Genomic DNA, 21,784 nt, shown 5'->3' on the forward strand with positions numbered 1-21,784 from the left:
GAAACACGAAAACGCGTGAACACTACTCTCAACAACATGATATATATAGACAGTAAACATTACATGGTTAATGAACTGTCAGGCTAACATGTTAGGTATGGCAAAAGTTTAATTGTTCGCGACTGCGGACATCCGCGCCCACCCAGAAACTTGAAATAAATGAAGCTTGTGGGTCCTTAAAATATTATCACTTTTAACGGATGTTTGGGTGGATTTTGTTTACTTTTGGAAAATCCACGATGAACTGGTCACTTAGTTGGGCTCCACTACTGTCCCTGACTGGCGATATACAAACTTTTTAGCTCATTAAAGGATTTGATGTAGTAGCTTCGTTGTTGATCATAACTCACTAATGTGGCTAGATCCTTGAGGAACGCAAAATATTCTTCGTCTTGTAAGTCTTTACTTTCATGATATCCTCCAAGTAAACTCTCTAAGCTATCATTGGCAAATGGATTTTCCGGTAGTGGCACCTTCTTCAGCGGTTCGTATATATGTCTCCATCCAAAACTTTTAAAATGAAGTGGTATAGACCTATATTTTCGTGGAGTTAACTCACCTTTATATTCAGTAGGTGGAACAATCCACAAATCCCCATTTTTATCTTCATAGAAATCCTCATTATTTGCGTTTAATACATCAAATAACTGTGGCGAATCAACAGCATACGGATGTTTTGTTAATTTTAATATATTCCAATCAAGGAGATCACACTCCTCAATATATTCTTTTTCCTCATCGGTAAGATTTCGTAAATAGTGTTGCTCATTGGGGTTAATTATCTTCTTCTCTATTATGTCAACAAGAAATCTACCGGTAACCATCAATGAATCTGATATTTTGAACACAGTTGCCTTCGAAGAATCTGATTCTCTAATCCATTCACTTATCAGACTTGGAAATACAGATTTGCTAACATACTTTATATTTTGTAAGCAGTTTTGTTTTGCTTTTCTCGTATATTAGTTTAAACGTAACAAAGTCATCTTCGGATCTCCCGTCTGAGAAAAATACTCTTTCATTTTTCGAAGTCGCCAGTAGTTCTTCTCTAAACTCATATCAAATAAACTTCGTTGTAAGACTTCCAATTCTTTGACCTTGTCTTGTTCTTCTTTCTTTTCTAAATTCTTGATTTTAAGTCGGGTAATAGGTGGTTTGATCTTGATGAAATAATGTTCAGGAATATATTTGACATCTGGTAGAGAGAAACCTTTTAGCTGATCCATAGATATATCAGAATTATTTGTTGTGGTTTGTTCTGTGTTTAGAGTTTCGCAAACTTGTTGATCTTTTAATTGTTGGTTAAAGGGCCCGCTGTGTGTTTCCTGTGTGCCCGTTAATGGTTCCTCTAAGACCATATATTTACTCACAGTCTCTTCTAACCTTACGATGGGAATAGATATAGCTTTATGAGTGGCTTGATGCCTGGTACATGGTTCACAGTAGTATTTGCTATTCCTTTCACAAAACTTGACATAGATGTATGGTTTCAATATCCAAAGCAGTACACTCTTATTAGTAAACATATAATTTGAGTCAATAAAGTATAGTTTCGTTAAAGACATTGGATTGTAAGTATTTTTCAGCAAGTACCAACCACCAGGTGTTAGCGTTGTTTTACTGTCATCTGATGATAAGTCTGTAACAACTTTGCTATTGAGATTGATTAGGAAACCATCAATAATAGTGAATTGACCTTTCGGTACCGTAATAATCGGATACTGCATTGTTCGTTTGAGAGGAATTATACAACTTATTATGCTTTCTGTACTGTTTTCATGAAAAGATGGCAAACTTTTCTCAATTCTCTTTTTTCTTAAGAAAAATGTTTACTTTCGAAGGCGGCTAGACGAGAAAAAAACTCAAGTTGAGAAGAATGAGTGTGCATAATAATTATTAACTGCAGATAACCAACAAGTTGGAAGATAAGAACAACATCTCATCATGTAGGATACGACTCTACTTCACAATAACTTGCGCCTGTTCATCATGTCAGTTGAACCTGTATTCGTAATATCTGAGCAATATACTGAAAAACATGGAGAAGAATTACGATCATTTTACAAAGTACAAAATGCTTGTGTTCAACTAAAAGAAGCCATCAAGATAATATATGCAAACGCCAAACCCAATGAAGAACTTGTAGAGTTATTCACCAACGGGAATGAATTAGAACAAGCTATTGCAAAGAGTCCAGCAATGTCCATCGCAAGCTATTTGTATTCTGTTCAACCATCATTCGATGTCGAGAGTATATTTGAACACTATGCGTTTCATGAAGACTCTACACCAGTTGATCAATTCATAAAATATCCAGTTGTTTCAGATGCGTCTTTAGAGAATTTAGCTTTTATCCATAGAAGTCTTCCTAATATGAATGTCAATTTGACAGAATCACAAAGAACAATGATGAGTAATGAACGTTTAGAGTTTTTAGGTGATAGTTGGCTAGGTGCATTAGTTGCATATTCACTTTACAAAAAATACCCATTTGCCAATGAAGGTGCTTTGTCTAAGATGAAACAAGCAATTGTCAATAATGATAACTTGGAAAAAATTAGTAAGAAGCTAGGGTTTCCTGAAAAGCTAAGAGGCAATATTCCACATACCAGCCTAAGGAAAAAAGATAAGAAATCGAAGTTATATGCAGACTGTGTTGAGGCTTACATTGGGGCTTTGGTAGTTGATCGTTATTCCGCTGAATTCAAAGAGGTCTCTCAATGGCTAGAAGATTTATCAGAAGATATCTTTGAGGAGATGGGTGATTCCTTAACGAGAGATCCATTGAACAAAAATTCTAAAGGTGAGTTAGCAGAGATCTTACAGTTTAACAAGTTAGGTAAAAAAGTTGAGTATAAGACACTAAATAAGAAATCACCGTTTAGAGTAGAAGTTAGACTAGGTAATATTGTTTTAGGTGTCGGTGTAGGCGACAATATAAAAGAAGCAGAACAAAGATCAGCCATGTTTGCATTGGAAAATCCTAAAGAATTAGAAAAATACACCGCATCTCCGATTGAAAGCACTTCAAAAGTAAACAACGACCTCGAATACTCTCCGGCATATGATGATGACGAAAGTACTTTAGCTTTGAATCCTGCTGTGGATTCACCATCCGAAGCTTCTGATGCAATGAGTTCAACATCTGCTCTAGTGGAATCTGTAGTGAAGGAGGTAGGCGATTCGGGAAATGTAGCTGTGCTTATTGATACCTTAATGAATCGCATGAGCAACGTGGTTGAACAAATGGTTTCCAGTACGGTTTCGAATATACTTGAAAAAAAGGGCGATGTTTCTGTATTAACACCTGAATTGAAAGCAAATTCAACGATGGGCGAAGTTGAAGCTAAGAATATAAAACGGACTCGTAAAGAAACTACTAACAATACTCAAAATATGGAACGGATTGCTAAGATGGATAGTATCAAGAAGAAAGTACCTCCTATATCATATGATGAACCTGACCCAAATATTATTATTATTAATAGTGAAAGTGAGGATGCGAGTGAGAGTTCTTTTGATGACAGAAGACAGAAACGGGTACAAACAAGAAATGATTTGCCAAATGAAGCTTTCATAAATGTGGATTCGAATGGTATTTATAAAAGTTCGACTAATTTGAAGGCATTACAAGATTTTAATGCCCTCGCTGCTGCTTATGATGCTAAAGGTAAGAAAGGTAGGAAAAACAAAGGTGGTCAGCAAGACGGTAACCTTGTTGGTGGATTTGATCCCGCTAAGGATAGCAACAATCGTCCCGGAGAACGTAAAGGAAGACTTGCTTTTGGTTCAAGAATTAATAACAATCCTGGTAACTTGGAGGGAAGGTTAGGTTCTAGTAAAAAAGCAAATACCAATAACCGTCCAGGTAAATCAGCTGGCGGTAGGTCTGTTCCAGGTATGAGTGGTAGTATTAACAAAACTCTTGGTTTAAAAGCTGGGCTCGATCCAAGCAAAGACAGTAACAATCGCGGTGGTGAGAAAGTCCCCAGTAGTAATAATAGTACACGTTACGATAAAGAAGCTTCTGAAAAATTGTATGCATTACTGGGGAAGTCTAATATGTGTCCAGAATATGAAACAACAAATGAAGGTGATGGATTTTATACTGTATGTCGCATTAAGGGAATGGGTATAACAATCGGTGAAGGTTCGGGTAGAAGTAAAAAAATATCTCAACACATTGCAGCAGGAAATGCTCTTCGAAACAAAGAAGTTAAAAAATTATTGTCAAGATAAATACATGCATTACATTCGATCATACCCGCTAGCTCTATGTAAAATTTACGTAATGTTTGTTTATTTGCTATAAAGAAGGAAAAGGTGAGTTAATGTTCATTAAAATACTGTCATTTATTCTATCGTTTATTGGATTTTATATAATATTAAAAACTATGTGACAAATGTTCTATTCTTTGACGGTTCATAACTCGAAGAATTCAAACTTTTTTTTCAGTTAAACTTAGATTGTTTCAACGGAAACGTTCTTACCATTATTAGCGGATGATTCTAAGAAGGCAGCGACACATGCTAAATGATGGAAAGTTGCTCTTGGAGAACTTTTGATTAAGGATTTATCATTCTTGGAGACAGCTTCGTGGAAATTCAAGAATTCTGGGTTAACACCAAAGGATTCATCTTTTTCAACTTGGAAGATTTCTTCCTTACCAGCATTTTCAATGGAATCACCGATCCTAACTTTGACAAGTGGTTGAGTCTTGTCAGATAATTCTACAGTAACAGTACCATTTTTACCGTAAATCTTTAAAAAGACAGATTTTTCAGTGGCACCAAAAGCAGAACCGTATGTGAAACTACCGATAACATTATTATCTCTCATTTTAACAGTTGAGAACACAATATCATCAGCACCAGATTCTGGACGGACTTGCTTTGTTAAAGCAGAAACAGATTCGAATTCACCAAGTAAAGCAGTGACTAAAGCCAATTGATGCACACCACCGTCTGAAAGGAACCCACCAATATGTTCTGGATTTTGTCTCCATGAGGTAGCTAAATATTTATTAGTAGATACGAATGGTCCAGTAGAATTATGAGTAAATGCAACGATTGGACCAATTCTTTCTAATTGTTTCAATGCTAATTTAATACAAGTCAAATATAACCAATTTTCAGCAATGGCGATTGGTAAATCCGAAGCGTCAGAGAGTTGAACGATTTCTCTTGCTTGCGCCATAGTGGCAGCAATAGGTTTTTCCAATAAAATTGGTTTGTTAACCTCGATAGCTTTCTTGACAGCAGAAAGATTGAATTGAGCTGGCAATAAAGCATCGATAAAAGAAACATTTTTATCATTCATGATTTCATCTAAGTTATCATAAACTTTATCATCTGGGATACCAGCAATCTTGGCAAATTCTTGAGCCTTACTCTTAGTTCTGTTGAACGCAGCAACAACTTTGAAATCGTTTGGATATTCTTGGTAGGATGGTAAATGTCTATCTCTAGCAAAGATACCAGTTCCGACGATACCGACGTTTAACACAGGAGCCATTTTTGTATGAAGTTTTCTTTTCTGTAGTTATATTTCTTGGGGTTCAAGAATATTCTCGAGTAATATGTCTATATCTTAAGAAGGACAAGAGATCTTGGAAAAAGTACTAAACCCATGATGAAAACATGCCAAGTTATTTATATATATATAAGTGCTGTTTTGTGTATAAATTAAAGGAACCACGTAATGTCGACAAGAAAACAACGTCAAAAGTATAACCCCGTTGAAAAGTAAAACTTTCAGCAGTTGAAGTGGGGAAGGGGGGGGGGATTTTATAGTTGGCTCTATTCTGATCCCTTCCCACGGCTTTTTCTGCGTCGGGCCCCTTTACCCCGGGATTATATTCTTGAACAAAATGGACTTTAGGACCGGTGTCGTTATCTCCTGTCTTTACAACCGCTTATCTCCTGGCACAAATATAAGCAATTTTGGAATTCTTCAAGTACGATAACTATGATACAGGTCATCACGAGCGTCACCCCCAAGTATGGTACCCGGTGTGTTTTCCTATGTTAGAGTTTCTTATTTTACAAAGAGCCATTGAACATCATCTGAGGGAACCGATAAGTTAAGAGAAACTATGTTTATAGTAATGGGATTCGGGAAGGTATTATCTCTTTTTTGTCATAAATTTGATAATGATAATGTATATTTCTTGATGCTCTATAACGATATTGTTGACGATTTTGGGTTCTCTTTATGTAGATACATTGAAAGTTATCAATTCAATGTAGTCTATATAAGTTTTTTCGGTTATCATTTGACATACCTACCAGCTTGATATATATGGTTCCAACGGTAGATCATCTATGAAAGAATTATCTAAGTTAAAACATACCTTACTTTCTACATTTGTTTTGAATAATATAATATGATAGATCTATTATGTATGATTATTTTAAGTAAGGAAGTGATGAAAAATGTCTTATCGGGCTTATATTTTACTTTGACTTCCTAAAGTGAAGTTGCAATAATGATCTATAGTAAAAAGTACATATATATATATATATATATATATTCCATTTCTTTCTTTTCAATTCGTTGAATTTAGAAAGACAATACCACTCTTTAGATATTCTTTTGTGATGTTGATTCAGTTGCTCTAACCATAACCTAGGTCTATAGACTTAAGAACGGGGTAATATATACTGAATACTAGTGGTACCCTGTTCAGGTATAACGAGAATCATAATAAAGTCTATTATTTAATATGTGACACGCAGAGCTTGACGATCATCATTCAATAACTACTAGTGACAACTTTACAACCGAAGCTACTCATAGAACGTTACCAATCCTAGAACCTTTAGGTAATCACCTAATTAACTTCTCTGCTTATTATATAAAATAAGTAACTCAACCTAGACCTATATATATTATACCTGAGCGTTATTGATAATCTAAGTATGAAGACAGTTCACGTTGTTGGAGATGGTGTATATTTACCAGATATGCCCCTGGGGACATTCTGCTCCTCTCCCTCTTATAGGTGAGAGTAATATCTAACTATGTAAAATGTATATGGAAGAAAAGTCCTCGCTTATATACTTGTAAAATTTAACAGCACATCACATCACATCGTGTATACGGCATGATTTAATATACGTATTAAATTCCAGCAAACGTATTAAAAAATAACCCTGAACTGTCAGTAGTCAATAAAGTACATCTGACATCTCTGTGACATGAATTATTTTGAATTTGAAAAACCCTTTAAGATCATGAAATATATATTCAAATTTTGTTTACTTTTTGCTCAAAGATAAATATTCCGTGTTTGATGATTAAAATTACAATATAAAATCAAGATTAATACTAAGAACTGAATGTAGAGGTAAACGAAATGTTCTCAAATGACAAGAATTAGGCAATAAGAAAACCTAATTCGTAGAGAAATAGATCGACGATTTGTGTCCATATATTCTTTCCATATCAAGCTATGCCTAGAAAGTTGAAAAGAACACATTTATTTTCAAAAGATGTCAGTTCTTTATTATATGCGTATGGTGATATCCCTCATCCATTACCACAATCTATCCAATGTCTAGATGAATTGGTTTCATCATACCTGGTCGATATTTGTCACGTAGCATATCAAACTGCCAAAAACTCTCAGAGGAATAAAGTTAAACTTGAAGACTTTAAGTTTGCTGTACGAAATGATGCAACAAAATTAGGCAGAGCTGAAGAATTGATAGCGACGAACAAATTAATCACAGAAGCGAAAAAACAATTTAACGAAACTGATAGTAATTCTTTGAAAAGATACAGGGAAGAAGAGTTTGAAGAAGGTGATGATGATGAAGATCTGGAAGGAAACGACATGGAAGATGAAAATGAACATCAAGGTTCCACAGGTAAATTACATTCAAGTACCAAAAAGAAAGCAAGAATGATAACGAAACCCAGGACGACAAAGGCAAACAAGAGTTCCAAAAAGGTTAAAGTTGATAAATGATGGAGGTACTGAAAAGCCTAACGAATTACTTTGTAGAACGTCATTGATTCCTTGTTCGCTAAAATATGTACATTAACGCACCAACTGGGTAAAGCACTATTATCAAGTGAGCCTCTATAGTTTTGCAATTGCCAGCGTTATTCTTCCCTTTATCTGGACAAGTTCATGAAGGAAGTGCGTTGACTACGTAAAGGTATTAATATGGATAGTCGAATATAGGGAATATTAATAATGTAATATTATTTCTCTATATCTTTAAACTACGTATATTGATATTTACTTTTTACACAAAAACAAATATACCGACTAGATTATTATTATGCGATATCTATTACTTATATATCAAACTTCTGATCCTTCACCTGTCTCTTTGTCGTTATCTATTGAATATTTAGTTTATATAATATTGGATTCTCTTCCTTTTCATTCAAGTAATTAGCGACACCAATAAATTTATTCCATAGTTTATTCATATTAACTAATAGTAATTTCCAAAGGTTTCTTGGTAAATCCAGATAACTTCTCCAAATGAATCTAAAGGCTTCCATAACGTTTGCTATTTCAGTATTCCATGCCTTTTTCCATTTATTCTCAGATTTAATTATAGGCGTGGTATTTTTTGATTTTGAATTAGATGTAGTAGTTTGTTTCTTTATGTATTTTTTTTCTGGTAACTTCAAATCAGCGAATTTCACTGGTTCCTTTTCGTCTTCTAATAACTTGTTAACATCTCTTTTTGTTATTTCCTCTTGCTCAGCATTTGAAGAGCTGAAATTATTGTTAATATAATCTTTGGCACCTTTTAATAGTCTGAAAAAATTATTTTTACCAAATATAAAACTTGCATTTGGATTCTCCTTTGTCTTGAGATTGTTCATATTTTTATTATACATTCTTTCGAAACTGTTTATTGCTTCAATGGCTTGTGATAATCTGTCAAAAGTATTTAACAAAGCAATCAATTCATATTTAGTTAATTTATCCACAACATTTTGTCTTGATTCTTCATCAGCTTCATCGAATTCAAACAAGATTTTCAAACTTGTTGCGTAACCAGTAGTTTGAACTTTCCCCCATAATCTGCAAGTATCACAATCAACACAATCCATTATCTTGGTGACATTTTTGAAACGGGATCTAAATTCATCTTTTAAAGAATAATCTAAATCATTTTTGAACAAAAGATCTTCTTGGAAGATATTACTATCCAATTGAGATGTTATGTTAATAATTTTACCCTTAACGTCATTATCATATTCATTACAAAAATCTAAATGTTTCAAAAATGGCATAATTTTCCATAAAGATTTTGCAACTACAGCATAATTGAAATAAATGTTTGTAATTCTATCAGGGAAATTACCGACTCTTGACATAAAGAATTCCAAATTGGGTCCCCATTGACCAGTTTCACTATTTAACATTTCATTTGAGATATGAACTCCAATAGATGCGTGTAAACCTGAGACCAATCTATAAAACGCATCCTTTGCCAAACATTTCCCTTGAGTATCCATAGAGAAACAATTTTCACCATAGATATGTTTCCAAATATTAGCAGATTGTTGACCACCATATCCAGTGAATCTTTCTGGGTTTTTAGTTAAGTCTATCAATACCGATTCTTTACTTTCAAATTCATTCACATCACAATAATCAATATCATTTTGCATATATTGTAATTTCTTATTATCATTACATAATTGATCCAAGAAGGAACAGTCAGTAACTAAATCTTCATCACTTGAATTGGAAGGATCTTTCAATTCACTCAAATGTTCTGGTTGCCAATATTCGGGTAACTTGGACCAATCTTCCACGATATCGATGGAACAACTACCATCTGTACAAAGTCTATTACTATCATCCCAAAATGGACATTGTTTATAGATGTCTAATTTGAAATACTTAAAGAAATCAGTATTTACTAAAGATTGTAAGTCATTCCTTATATTTTCATTAATGTTATTGATTTCTTGGAAAGTGATGTTACAACTTGTGCTGACGGTTGAATCCTTTTCAACTTTACAGAAGGGAGTGGAATCTGAAATTATTTCATTGGCTTTGCTACTAGAAAAAGTTGATTCAGTGGCGTTTCCTTGGGCATATGCAGATGAAGTAGCGCTGGTGAAAACCAGCATCCCTGTTGACAGCGAGCATAAATTTATTAAAGAAGTACCGAGCTTCATGGTTATATACGATATAACAGTACCGGTTAGATGGTTTCTTGGAAGTTTTTTGGTTTTTAATATGTAATTTTTAAGAATATATCACTATTTATATGTATATATATATATATATATAGTATTACAGGTTTCTGATCCTCGAGAGCAGACCTCGATGAGAGTGGCAAAGCGCCAAGTTTATACTTTAGCGCTTTTCTTTTTCAAATTACGTGTGTTCTTCCCTCCCTCCACGGGCCGCGGAAGTTAATTCTTACTAATCATACACGTGACTGGATTTTGTTCTGGAAGGTTTCAGAATAATAAAACAGGCACTTCAATACTTACTATTTACTTTGTTGTTGTTGTTGTTGTTAATTTGTTTTCCTAATTAATTATGTGATGGTAGATGGTGATGTATTATATACGACTTCCTCTTCTTACAAAGCTTCCAACCTATCGTTAATCTCTTGAGATGTTAGCTTCTTGAATCTTGGACCTTTATCTGTTGGAACCCCAGTGTAGCCTAGCATTTCTGGGTTCTCATCTCCTATAACGGCAATCTCAATGGTATCACCATTAAACTCACCTTCCACAGATTCCTTCAAAGTCAATAATGCGATATGAATAGCATCTTCTAATTCTAACTCATCATTCCATCTTTTCTCTAAGAATGTCTTTGCTGCAACGGATCCTTTACCAATAGCGGTGGCCTTCCAAGGGAAATATGAACCTGATGGATCTACTTGATATAAACTGAACCCTCTATGTTCATCATGGCCTGCCACTAACAAGGAAACACCAAATGGCCTAACACCACCAGATTGTGTAGCTTCTTGCATAATTTTCGCGATTTCAGAAACAAGTAACTTAGTTGGTGGATATTCTCCATATATTCTTTTATAATTAGAATGAGCCACTTTCCTTGATTTATCTACTAAGACTCTATAATCTGGTCCCATCCCAGAGTAAACTGCACCAATGTCTGGTGTTATAAGTTCCACTTTAGATAAAGTTTCTGTTAATGCCAATGGAGAGGATGATTTCTTTTCTGTCGCAATAACAATCCCATTGGTTGCCTTGATACCAATTGATGTGACACCTTGATTTACTGCGGTCAAGGCATAATCAATTTGACCTAATTTACCACTTGGTGAAAACGTGGTTAATGAAAACGAATATCTGTCAGCCATTAGTTAATATGATGTGTGTATTTTTGTTGCTAATGTTAAAGGGACTAGTCCACGATAGTAGTTCTTAATTGTTTGTAGGAGTTGGCTCTTATTAGTCTGTAGAGTGAGCCACTATCTGTTTTTTCCTTTGTATAACCATTTTTTGTTATATGGAAACTACTACCTTAACATATTCCTAAAGCAACTTTTCGCCACCTCGATTCCCAATTCTATAGATTCCTTGTTAAGTATTTTCCGACCCACTAATTTTGTACGGGTAGTTTCGTCAATTTAGAGAAGACGACGCCAGTAAAGACATGATAAGGTTACGTTAACCACCATTACTACATCAAACCAAACCAAGCTATTTTACCAAGGACCTTAGGTGCTCAGCTTATAATGAAATTTTATTTCAGTCAATAAACCACTACCAATAGGTACTGATAACTTATCCTCTGTTTTCATATCTAAAAAAAAGATAAGGATCCCAAACATCATGTACGAGCTATTAGCATGGTAGTATGTTGAATTAAATCCTTCCCATTTTTGAACAATATAACTAGACTGCCTAATGTAATACCAAACGGTCGTTTGTAATATATAATCGTTATCCGAACAAAGAGAGATGATTTGAATTATAAGTTAAAAAGAATAATATAAATTATATATGTATATATGTACAGGTATTTGGAGGGAATATTCCCACTTGGTAATAGTCTCGATTTGTTGAAAGTAATGGTAAGTTGTCTATGCGTCTGATTGAAGGATATTTCTTCACGAGCATTTTTTCCGTAAACAATGAATGAGTTTTCATTTTACTTTAACTTTCTTTAAATCAATTACTTAGGGGTATTACTGTTTATCGCTTCAGGAGATTCCTTCTGTGTAACTTGTTTTTCATATCGTTTACCATTCATATATAATGTATATGCTAATGCACCTGACATATAAAGAGTACCACCAACTAAAGTAAGTACAGTTAGACGATGTAATGTGTCAGTTACTCTAGTGTACCATGCATATCTTGCCATTTTTCCTTCAGGGATTTAGTTTGTATAATTTAATTAATCTGCCACTTTTATTCGACCAGAGTGTTGCTGTTTCCAATCAAGGGGAGATATTATAAAATAGAGTTAGGAAGTCATTGTTTTAACATTATCTTATTTCTACGCGTTAGTAAATTTTATATGTAAAGTTACCCGGTGGCTTTCTCTTCTCTGAGAAAGTTTGTAAGACATATTTATTATGCACAGAATAGTATAATATCAACCTGATGAGCAAGTAAGTATACGATGAATGAAAAACCACGTTCACTTGTTCGACCAGTACGTTTTATACAAAGGGATTACATGATAAAACTCGTAAATTATGTAGAGAAATTTAAAAGCGAAAAACAGAAAGAATGACTTAAATATAAATTCAATAACAATAGTATTTTTATTTATTTGGTTGTTTGTTTATTTTTTTATTTTTTTGTTTGATTCCATGTGGATTTTTAATAATTCAATTGGGTTTCGGAGTTGATTTCTTAGCAAGTTACCATCATTGCATATCCACGTTTAGCAAGATCTTGAGCTTTATTCAAAACTCTCTTATAAAATGGCTCTTGTTTAATACCAAAGAACCATTGAGTATTTTCCTTTGCAGATTGAATCATTTCTTCTCTTGTTGATGTTGGCTTCATTCTTATACCAAAACTTTCCAAATAAGCTTTCAAATCATCTTGTGACCAATTTTCAAATGTTTCATACCAAATTTCACCGAATTTTTCCTTCATGTCACCAGCTTTCTTACTTGCCATATCCATACCTTCGGTCACTTGGGATGCCATTTCACCTCTCTTTTCACATGACCAATCTTTGAAAGAAATCATATTATCTTTCAATTTCCTTAATGGTGCGTTTCTTGAATCTCTAACTTTTTGAATCAAATCTTTCTTTGTAGCAAACATGGAATAATCAATGTCACGAATATCTAAGAATTCCTTTAATCTACCCTTAGACCAATCATCGATACCAATTAAGAACGTATCATTGATGACTTCATTTGTCTTTTTCTTTGTCTTTGAGTACATATCTTGACCGGCAGAAGTGACAGATTTCCAAGTAGAATCAACATTTTCAGGAGATTTTTCCATAAATGGAGTAGTCTTTTTCTTCAAATATTTCAAATACCAATTAATGTCATCCTTTAATAAACTATAGTTATCATTTGCCTGTTCCACTAAATAATCATGAGAATGCATTAATTTTTCATCCAATTGAACATCATGACTTTCTAACCATTTTTCTAAGTCATTACTTGACCAAGTATCAAAGATATTTTCCTTTAATTCACCAGCTTTATTTAAAAATTGTTTATTAGCTAAATCCATAGAATCCAATAGATTTAATCTTTCCTTTTCTACTTTATTAGAAACAGCATACATGTTTTTCCTAACTAAATGCATTAAATCCTCCTTTTTATTGATCATATCTCTCTTATAAGAGATCTTGTATTTATCTAACCAATTAGTTAAATCCTCCACAGACCAATCTTTGAAATAAGAAGACGATGGATAATAACCTGATGCCTTTGATTTTTTAGAGATATCTTTGAAATATTTCTTAGCTAATTGAACCATTGCATCCTTAGAATCATTGGCATCAGCTTTAATTCTATTTTTCAATAAGTACTTATGTAAATCATCTTTGGACCAAGAGTTAAACAACCAATCAGAAATATCTTCAGCTTTACCCATCCCCTTGTTAGACATCCATGGGAATTGTTTATCATCAGAAGCCCAAAATTTCCACCATGGTTTAGGGTGCATGTTTTGATCCCAGACATCCATGGCATCAGCTTTCAAATCATCTAACGATTTAGTGGAGATATCTTTCAAATTATTCATGTGATCATTGACATAATCCTTAAGGTCATCTTCAGTCCATGTGTCGAATGGGAAAACAGAGTTTTCCGACGATGATGATGACGAAGATGCCAAGACACCAGAAGATACGTAAAGCGCTGTTGAACAATAGAGAACCAGGTGTTTCATTTTTATCTAATAGTATGTATCTATTTTTCCTTGTAGTTTGTTCTGTTACTTTCAGTGAGCTATAAAGAGATAATTTTGACAAGGAAGGGGGTCAAAGAAAGTATTATCTTGCAATAGAGTGATATCTTTTTATATTAGATCCAATTTCAGGGAGGGGGAGGAAGAGACTGTATACCGACAAATGGTATAGCCATTTCCAGTTGGTAGATGAGGAATTAGCTTACTAGTACATGAATATATCCTATTTTGTTAGGGGATATGGACATGGATATGGAATCTACCCTCATGTGAGGTAAGTACGTAAGGGATCTAAATGTTTGAGATGGTGTGTCTGTCATCATTTAAACTCTAGCTTTAATGGGGGAGACAAATAGCGCCTATCTGGGTAAAGCATGTATGTAAGTATGTATGTATGGCCGGTACACTACAATGGCGACATTATTAACTGTTTCGGGTCATTGCTCTGCTCTATATGGAGATATAAGTAAAACAATGCTTTTTGGAGGAGTATCCTATTCCAATAGACATCTGACGTACCGCCAAATTTAAGGGGAGTATTATATGCGAGGTATGGGTTATAAAAGCCCTAGGCGAAATATGACAAGCATTGTCATAACCCTCTTATTTATTCCCTCTAGGTCTTTTGAATCTCTGAACACGAGTATTTACTTTTCTTTCTAGTTTTAGGCACGTGCATTAGATGACCCGTTTAGTCCCTCACGAGTAGCTTTTCGATAGAACTTCAAGAAAGAAAATCTGAAATTAGACATGAAATGGAAAATAAACAAACGAAAAGTAGCAAGTGAAATTCTATCTATACATCATCGCCCTAGATCCTAAGTAAAGGTAAACTAAAGTGCATAATACAGAGAATATCCCTTGAAGAACTCACTTCTCATTATTGCAAATCTTTCTGTATCTATATCCAAATCCCAAATCATAAATAGAACATAAAAATGAGTGTCTCTGGATCTCATTCACCATTCATTGCTAATACTCCAACACCAATAATTCAAAATAACTCTATCCCTCAACAAACTCTCGATGCCAACAACAATAATAACAATAACAACGTTATAACTGGCGACGATAATAACAATAATAATACATTCTCAAATATAATACCTGTTCCTATTAAAGTTTCAAGACAACAGTCAAATGCTATCCTTTCCAATAATCACAATCAAAGACATTTACAATATTCTTTAAATAATTTAAATGTCTTCAATCAAATCCCAAAAGATAATATTTCAACCGCTGGTGTAGATAGTCTTTCCCGATTTAAACTAGCATTATTAAGTGGGATCCCCGAAGAAATTAAATGGACATTGAAAAAATATTTAGTATATAGTACTAAAGCTCCATACATGATTAGTTTGAAAAATTTACCTGATCTTTTACAACTATTTAAAAATTTAATATTAGACTTGATGCCAATAATTGAAAATTTTAATCAACCTCTAATTAATGACATGAATGATAAATTACAAATTGGAATAACAAGTCTCTTAATATTAAGGAATTTAGCTCAAGATACTGAGTCCATTCAAGTTCTTGTAGCAGATGAAGAAATTAAAAATTTCATATTGTTTGTATTGACAAAATTTCAAATGATTTCAAAAGGTGATCCAAATTGGCAATTGTGGGAATCAAATTCTTCTTATTTTAATGAATTGATTCATTACACTATAGATTTAATGGAAGGCATATCATCATATATTGCACCGGCTAAGAAAAATAATCCATTCTTTCAAACATTGGTATCCGCTTTGAATTTCACCAAAGACAGATATATGGTCATTTCAATATTAAGATCGTTATCAAGATTATTAGTTAGATCAAAAGCTGACGAGGAAAGTGCTGCAGATGATTTACATGAAAAGAGCTTAAATTTAATTGTTTCATTCTTATTGATTGAGAAGGATAGTGAATTAATTATCGCCTCCTTGGATTTCTTATACCAATACATGTTACCAGGTAATGAAAGAATTTCAGGTTTATTTGACAACGAGGAAAGATATTCAATATTTACTACAATGTTACCTAAGTTATTAACTTACAATGTCAAATTACCAAATTATTCAGCATTAAACGAAACAAATATTAAATTAATTACAAGAGTTAGACCACCTCCTCCTACTACGCCACCACATTTACCAGAAAATTTATTTAAACAATTATTATTATTAAATGAACCAATGAGATCCACTGCTTGGTTAAGATGTTGTTTTGAACCAGTGGAAGATGCTGAATTTACTCAAATAGCTCTTTGGAGGGCATATGAGGCCAAATTCTCTCAACCAATACGTGAATCTGGTAGGAAACTATTAGCTGCAGTGGAATTCATTAAGAATGTTTCTAATGCGTTCCATGACGCGTCAGCAATGGTCATTGTGGATCAAGTAACTGGTAAGAAAAGATTTGTTATTAAGGGAATTCAACCAAGAGAAAAGGCAATAAGTATTAAAGAAGGTGATATTGCTTCCAGAAACACATTAGTTGGATTGACGAGCAAATTCTTAGATGATCCATATAATTTAACCCCGTCAAAGCAATTAAATTTACCTTCCATTGATTTCCCAACTGAATTGTCTGATGTATCTAAAGTGGCAACGACATTCCTATGTTTGGTATCAAATGATACTAAAGGTCCAGGTGGGAAGTTTTGTAAAGAAATTAAACCATTAATATTCCATAGGTTAGTTGATGTTCCACCATTGATCTCTCTTCTCTCTGAATACATGGATAATACACCTAATGTATGAGGGGAAAAGAGTATGAAAATTAGATAAAAATGGATTATTTTGTATAGATAAGAACATTAATAATATTAGTGAATCTTCCACCACAACATGGAAATGTATCATTATTTATTTGATTTTAAAAGTAAATATGACTGTAATTATATTTAGTTTTATATTTTTCTTCGTACAAACCTATTGGTTTCTCTGACAAGGGGAATAAAATGATATCTGTTTGTTTACTTTTTAAAATCTGGGTTGCTTCCAAAATAAACAGATTATTTAGATCAGGAAGAAAATATTGAAAAGTAAACAATAAACTAAAACAGGTTATCCACCATTGTGAACTTAGTACTTCTAGCATTCTTGTATAAGTAGCAGATAGTGCCATATTATATATTAAAATAGTGAAGTTCCTTTTTTTCAGTATCAAATTATACATATAATTTTGTATGTGAATGGTAAATAGAATAAAAAGAAGTGAGTCCAAAAGAAGTATACTATAAAAAATTCAATGCAGTAGATTATACGTAATATTAGTGTAAGAATGATGTGTGTTTTTGTTGTTTTTCAAAACACATATACTTGATCATCGCCTTTACTCTTGGAATAACTTTGTTTCCAACCTAACTCCTTAGCATAATTCACAACCATATTTTCCATACCTTCTGGTCCGCAAATCAATAACCTATGATCATCTGAAGATTCAGGTAAATATTTTTGCATTTGTTCCCTAGTGACAAGACCTACATCACCTTTCCAGGTTTCACTTGGATAACGAACTACATAGTGAATATCGAAATGAGGGTATTTTTTTGCCATTTCATCTAATTCATCTTTCAATAAGATATCATTTTCCGTATCATTTGCATAAATTAAAGAAACTTTAGTTAAATCCTCTGGGGTGGTGATGATTTCATTTAACATTTGTAAAACTGGAGTAATACCTGATCCACCTGCTACAATAGCTAAAGCAGTTGATGAATTAACATTGTAATTTAATTCACCGATTGGACCTTTAAATTCCACAGATTCACCTGGTTTTAAGCCTGCAAAATATTTAGAAACTTTACCATCTGCATAAGATTTAATAAGTAAATCGAAATAACCCTTGTCTAATTTGGAACTAATTGGATTATAGTATCTAATTTCTTCTTTACCATCGATAAATACTCTTGCGGCGATATGGAATCCAGCAGGGATATTTAATGATTCCAAGGGAGTTTTCAATTTGAAACGATATAACGCGGTATTCTTAGAGATAACTGTTTGATCTTCTAATTCTAATTTTGTCCATTTATCAGGGAATAAAGATCTTCTTCTTTGGTAAGCCAAAAGAGCTCTAACAACTAAAGAGGTGAATAGTATTGGTAATGCTAACAGTAGTCTATATTCTTTAGACAGATAAGTCAACAGAGCAATACCGAAAACAAACAATGCAGTTGGGATATAAATCCCATGGATTGGATCATCCAAGATATTCGGTTGTTCTTCTTCGTATTCTTCAGCAGACATCTTGTTTTTTCTTTTTGTTTTTTCTTCTTTAAAACTGTTGATGAAACCTAAAAACAAGCTAACTATCAATATATCTTTAATTCTCTTTCCGGGAAGGATTGATATTGGAAAGAAAGATGGTATAACCTTGGTTTAACTAGAACAGCACTATCTAGTGTTAAATGTCCTAATAGCTAACTCTGCGATGAGTGGTTTTTTCCCTCTCTCTCGATATAATTATATGTATATATCGAAGGAATTTTCCAAATTTCCACCCGTGGACCTTCCTGAGGATACTTTATGCCAAAGGGCAGAAGGCAAACGTAAATTGAAAGACAATAGATGGATTTGTTACGTAATTAGAACTTCGATGGCGATTGCAAATTGAATTTTAATAGAATATATTTTTTTAATAGCTAACTGTTGATATATAAACTAGATGGTCATTTTAATGTACAATGGTATATAGCTATATGTTTGTTTGGTCCCTGGTTCCAGTCTATCATCCTTACAAATATCGTAATATTACATGCCTCAATTGTTATTTTTTGTCGTTTCATCATCATCGCGAGTGTAACTGACTCGCTCGTTGGTTGGTTATACGTCAAGTCTTCTTGTGATTTCATATTCAGGGTCTGAAGTTGTGTTTTCACTTCCACTAGCTTTAGCAGAATACTTGGAAGGATCTACTTCTTGATGATATTTTTCATTGATTTCTTCTAAAGTCATTCTCTTGGTTTCTGGAATCAATAAAGTTAAAAATATACCCAATAACATAAATAAGGCGAAGATTTGCATGACATGAGGTAACCAACAATTCTTTGGTTTACCATCTCTAGCACAATTATGATCAATTAAACTACCTAATGCAGTTTGTGCAATGATAGCGCCAATTTTACCACTAGCAGCAGAGATACCATGAGCAGTAGATCTATATCTTGTTGGGAAACATTCACCTGGAACAATGAAAGTAGTAACGTTTGGACCGAAATTTTGGAAGAATTGACAAAGAATGTATAAACCTAATAATCCACCGTCACTAATCTTATTATAAGCGAACCCAATGATACAGAATAAGATGGTTAAAATGATGAACCCCATTAATTGAATTGGTTTTCTACCAACAATATCAATTGTAAAGACGGAAGCCCAATAACCTGGTAGGGAACCAGCACAAATCAAAATCAAATTACCCACAGCAGAATTGTAAAGTTTCTTATAAACGTTCTCTGAACTGGCAAATCCAATTGTTTGTAAAATGACTGCGGTATTTAAACTTAACCCATAAAATGCAACATCTAACATGAACCAGGAACCTGCAGTACCTAATAAAATCTTACCATATTTCCATTGACCGAAATGATGACAGAAATCTTTAAATGAAGCCTTTGGAGGTTTAATTTCCATACGTTCTACGGCAGTTTTTTCTCTTGATAAAGAAGTTAAATCATTATTACTATTGTTATCATTAAGTTTTGAAGAAGTGGAAGCAGAAGAGGTAAGTTGCTTTTCATCTATTATTTCAACTTTAGTATATTCGATAGATTCTAAATCTGAAGCAGCGTCTACATCCAAAGAATATCTTGGAGATTCCGGGATGGTCAATCTGAAATATAACCCAATTAAACCTGGTACAGCACCGATACCTACTAAAATTCTCCACATTTGATCACAAGCTTTAATACAATCAGGTCCACACATATCACCGGTTTCAGCACCGATTAACATTGGTTTATAAGCAGCCACTAAGATCAATGCGACGATACCACCAAGGATTTGACCCCAAGCTTGATTAGCGAACACAGCACCCATAATGGCACCTCTCCATTTAGTAGTGGAAAATTCCGAAGTGATAATGGAAGATAATGGATAATCACCACCGATACCGATACCCATAACGATACGATAAAATGTTAAGATAGCGACGAAATTAATACTTGGTGAGGAACCAGTCATACATTGTAATATTGTTGTGACGATCATTAATATCAATTCTAACCCGTAAATTTTTTTCCTCCCCATTATATCAGCCATGGTACCAAATCCAATTTGACCAATGACTGTCCCCACGGATGTGGAAACTTTTAAAAGAGTATTTGTGGAACTTGGCATATTACCAGCCCAATAAACGTAGGACATCATGGAGATACCTAAATTTATAGCGAAAATATCATAAGAATCAGTTAAAAATCCTACACCAGCAATTAATATGGTTCTAATGTGAGACCAACCGAATTCCATTTCATCAATTTTTTGTAATGCTAATCTTCTTCTTTCTAATGGGTCTTCAATGTGAGCGAAATCATTTATATAATTATGGAAAGCCATGTTACCACCTTCAGTGGTTGGTATTATATTATTATTATTATTATTGTTGTTGTTGTTGTTATCTTCATCTTGAATGTTGTTATTATTTATATTGTTAATTGTGGTAGTCATTGGATATGATTCTGGCTAATTTTTCAAATAAAATAGAAATAATAGTTTTGTTTGCTTGTTTGCTTGTTTGCTTGAGAGGAAGTTTGTTCTTGTTGTTTTTCCTGTGATTAACGATATTACAGAAAGTACATAATTATGAACGATACAAAACAAAAACATATACAAAGATCGTTGTCTTTATATAGCCAACGAGAGCTTTGTCAAGATAGTATCACTGAAATTAGTATTACCTGGAAAAGAAATTTCAATATACATGGATGACTTCGTGCAAGAAAAAGTAGTGTCTTATTTTTTCTCATACGATTAATTGATGATATATTTTTCAGTGTATTATATTACCCACGTTTGTGATTTGAAAGGAAAAATAACTCCGTGGGATGCTCCAAATGAGTGTTTGTAAGTAAATATGTATGTAAGTATGTATGTATGTAAGTATGTATGTAAGTAAGTACAAGTGTCACATATTTGTTTGTTTGTGTCTGCCTGTCCGTTAAGCCTCTTTTAAATCTCGTTGTCACTTCTGGTGACGGACTGCCTCCCCCACCAGCGGGGTTCCACCAGGGACAGCAAATATGGCGTACAACCACATGTCCTATTAGGTGGGGCATCCCTTCGGATTCATCGAAGTCCCTCTCTCTCTCTCTCTCTCTCTCTCGTCGGGCCTCGTCGCCCGCTCCCACGTGGGCGGTGGGCGGCCAATATTATTTTTTANACAGAATAACACAACTATTGACATCTATTGCACAACAAACAACAAACAACAAAC

General features: G+C 33.7%; 12 protein-coding genes across 12 annotated transcripts; 3 read left to right on the forward strand and 9 right to left on the reverse strand.

Moving 5' to 3' along the window:
• Positions 1-266: 266 nt before the first annotated feature.
• NDAI0E00100 (uncharacterized protein) lies at positions 267-824 on the reverse strand (the record flags this gene model as incomplete). Its single annotated transcript, XM_003670021.1, has 1 exon — positions 267-824. One exon carries the CDS (start codon positions 822-824, stop codon positions 267-269), a length of 558 nt encoding a protein of 185 aa, XP_003670069.1.
• A 138-nt stretch (positions 825-962) lies between these two features.
• On the reverse strand, positions 963-1,727 carry NDAI0E00110 (uncharacterized protein; the record flags this gene model as incomplete). Its single annotated transcript, XM_003670022.1, has 1 exon — positions 963-1,727. One exon carries the CDS (start codon positions 1,725-1,727, stop codon positions 963-965), a length of 765 nt encoding a protein of 254 aa, XP_003670070.1.
• A 262-nt stretch (positions 1,728-1,989) lies between these two features.
• NDAI0E00120 (uncharacterized protein) lies at positions 1,990-4,239 on the forward strand (the record flags this gene model as incomplete). The annotated part of the gene is made up of 1 exon (XM_003670023.1): positions 1,990-4,239. One exon carries the CDS (start codon positions 1,990-1,992, stop codon positions 4,237-4,239), a length of 2,250 nt encoding a protein of 749 aa, XP_003670071.1.
• Positions 4,240-4,462: 223 nt separating this feature from the next.
• NDAI0E00130 (uncharacterized protein) lies at positions 4,463-5,515 on the reverse strand (the record flags this gene model as incomplete). The annotated part of the gene is made up of 1 exon (XM_003670024.1): positions 4,463-5,515. One exon carries the CDS (start codon positions 5,513-5,515, stop codon positions 4,463-4,465), a length of 1,053 nt encoding a protein of 350 aa, XP_003670072.1.
• Positions 5,516-7,454: 1,939 nt separating this feature from the next.
• TAF13 (Taf13p) lies at positions 7,455-7,973 on the forward strand (the record flags this gene model as incomplete). The annotated part of the gene is made up of 1 exon (XM_003670025.1): positions 7,455-7,973. The coding sequence occupies one exon, from the start codon at positions 7,455-7,457 to the stop codon at positions 7,971-7,973; it is 519 nt and encodes a 172-aa protein (XP_003670073.1).
• A 380-nt stretch (positions 7,974-8,353) lies between these two features.
• On the reverse strand, positions 8,354-10,162 carry ERO1 (ER oxidoreductin; the record flags this gene model as incomplete). The annotated part of the gene is made up of 1 exon (XM_003670026.1): positions 8,354-10,162. One exon carries the CDS (start codon positions 10,160-10,162, stop codon positions 8,354-8,356), a length of 1,809 nt encoding a protein of 602 aa, XP_003670074.1.
• Positions 10,163-10,575: 413 nt separating this feature from the next.
• PRE8 (proteasome core particle subunit alpha 2) lies at positions 10,576-11,328 on the reverse strand (the record flags this gene model as incomplete). Its single annotated transcript, XM_003670027.1, has 1 exon — positions 10,576-11,328. One exon carries the CDS (start codon positions 11,326-11,328, stop codon positions 10,576-10,578), a length of 753 nt encoding a protein of 250 aa, XP_003670075.1.
• Positions 11,329-12,146: 818 nt separating this feature from the next.
• COX14 (Cox14p) lies at positions 12,147-12,338 on the reverse strand (the record flags this gene model as incomplete). The annotated part of the gene is made up of 1 exon (XM_003670028.1): positions 12,147-12,338. One exon carries the CDS (start codon positions 12,336-12,338, stop codon positions 12,147-12,149), a length of 192 nt encoding a protein of 63 aa, XP_003670076.1.
• A 497-nt stretch (positions 12,339-12,835) lies between these two features.
• MSC1 (double-strand break repair enhancer MSC1) lies at positions 12,836-14,344 on the reverse strand (the record flags this gene model as incomplete). Its single annotated transcript, XM_003670029.1, has 1 exon — positions 12,836-14,344. The coding sequence occupies one exon, from the start codon at positions 14,342-14,344 to the stop codon at positions 12,836-12,838; it is 1,509 nt and encodes a 502-aa protein (XP_003670077.1).
• Positions 14,345-15,300: 956 nt separating this feature from the next.
• On the forward strand, positions 15,301-17,109 carry RSC9 (Rsc9p; the record flags this gene model as incomplete). Its single annotated transcript, XM_003670030.1, has 1 exon — positions 15,301-17,109. One exon carries the CDS (start codon positions 15,301-15,303, stop codon positions 17,107-17,109), a length of 1,809 nt encoding a protein of 602 aa, XP_003670078.1.
• Positions 17,110-17,655: 546 nt separating this feature from the next.
• PGA3 (cytochrome-b5 reductase) lies at positions 17,656-18,600 on the reverse strand (the record flags this gene model as incomplete). Its single annotated transcript, XM_003670031.1, has 1 exon — positions 17,656-18,600. One exon carries the CDS (start codon positions 18,598-18,600, stop codon positions 17,656-17,658), a length of 945 nt encoding a protein of 314 aa, XP_003670079.1.
• Positions 18,601-19,176: 576 nt separating this feature from the next.
• On the reverse strand, positions 19,177-21,018 carry NDAI0E00210 (uncharacterized protein; the record flags this gene model as incomplete). Its single annotated transcript, XM_003670032.1, has 1 exon — positions 19,177-21,018. The coding sequence occupies one exon, from the start codon at positions 21,016-21,018 to the stop codon at positions 19,177-19,179; it is 1,842 nt and encodes a 613-aa protein (XP_003670080.1).
• Between the last annotated feature and the right edge of the window lie 766 nt (positions 21,019-21,784).

This window comes from Naumovozyma dairenensis, chromosome 5 (genome assembly GCF_000227115.2).
Source record: "Naumovozyma dairenensis CBS 421 chromosome 5, complete genome".
In the NCBI taxonomy this organism is placed as follows: domain Eukaryota; kingdom Fungi; phylum Ascomycota; class Saccharomycetes; order Saccharomycetales; family Saccharomycetaceae; genus Naumovozyma; species Naumovozyma dairenensis.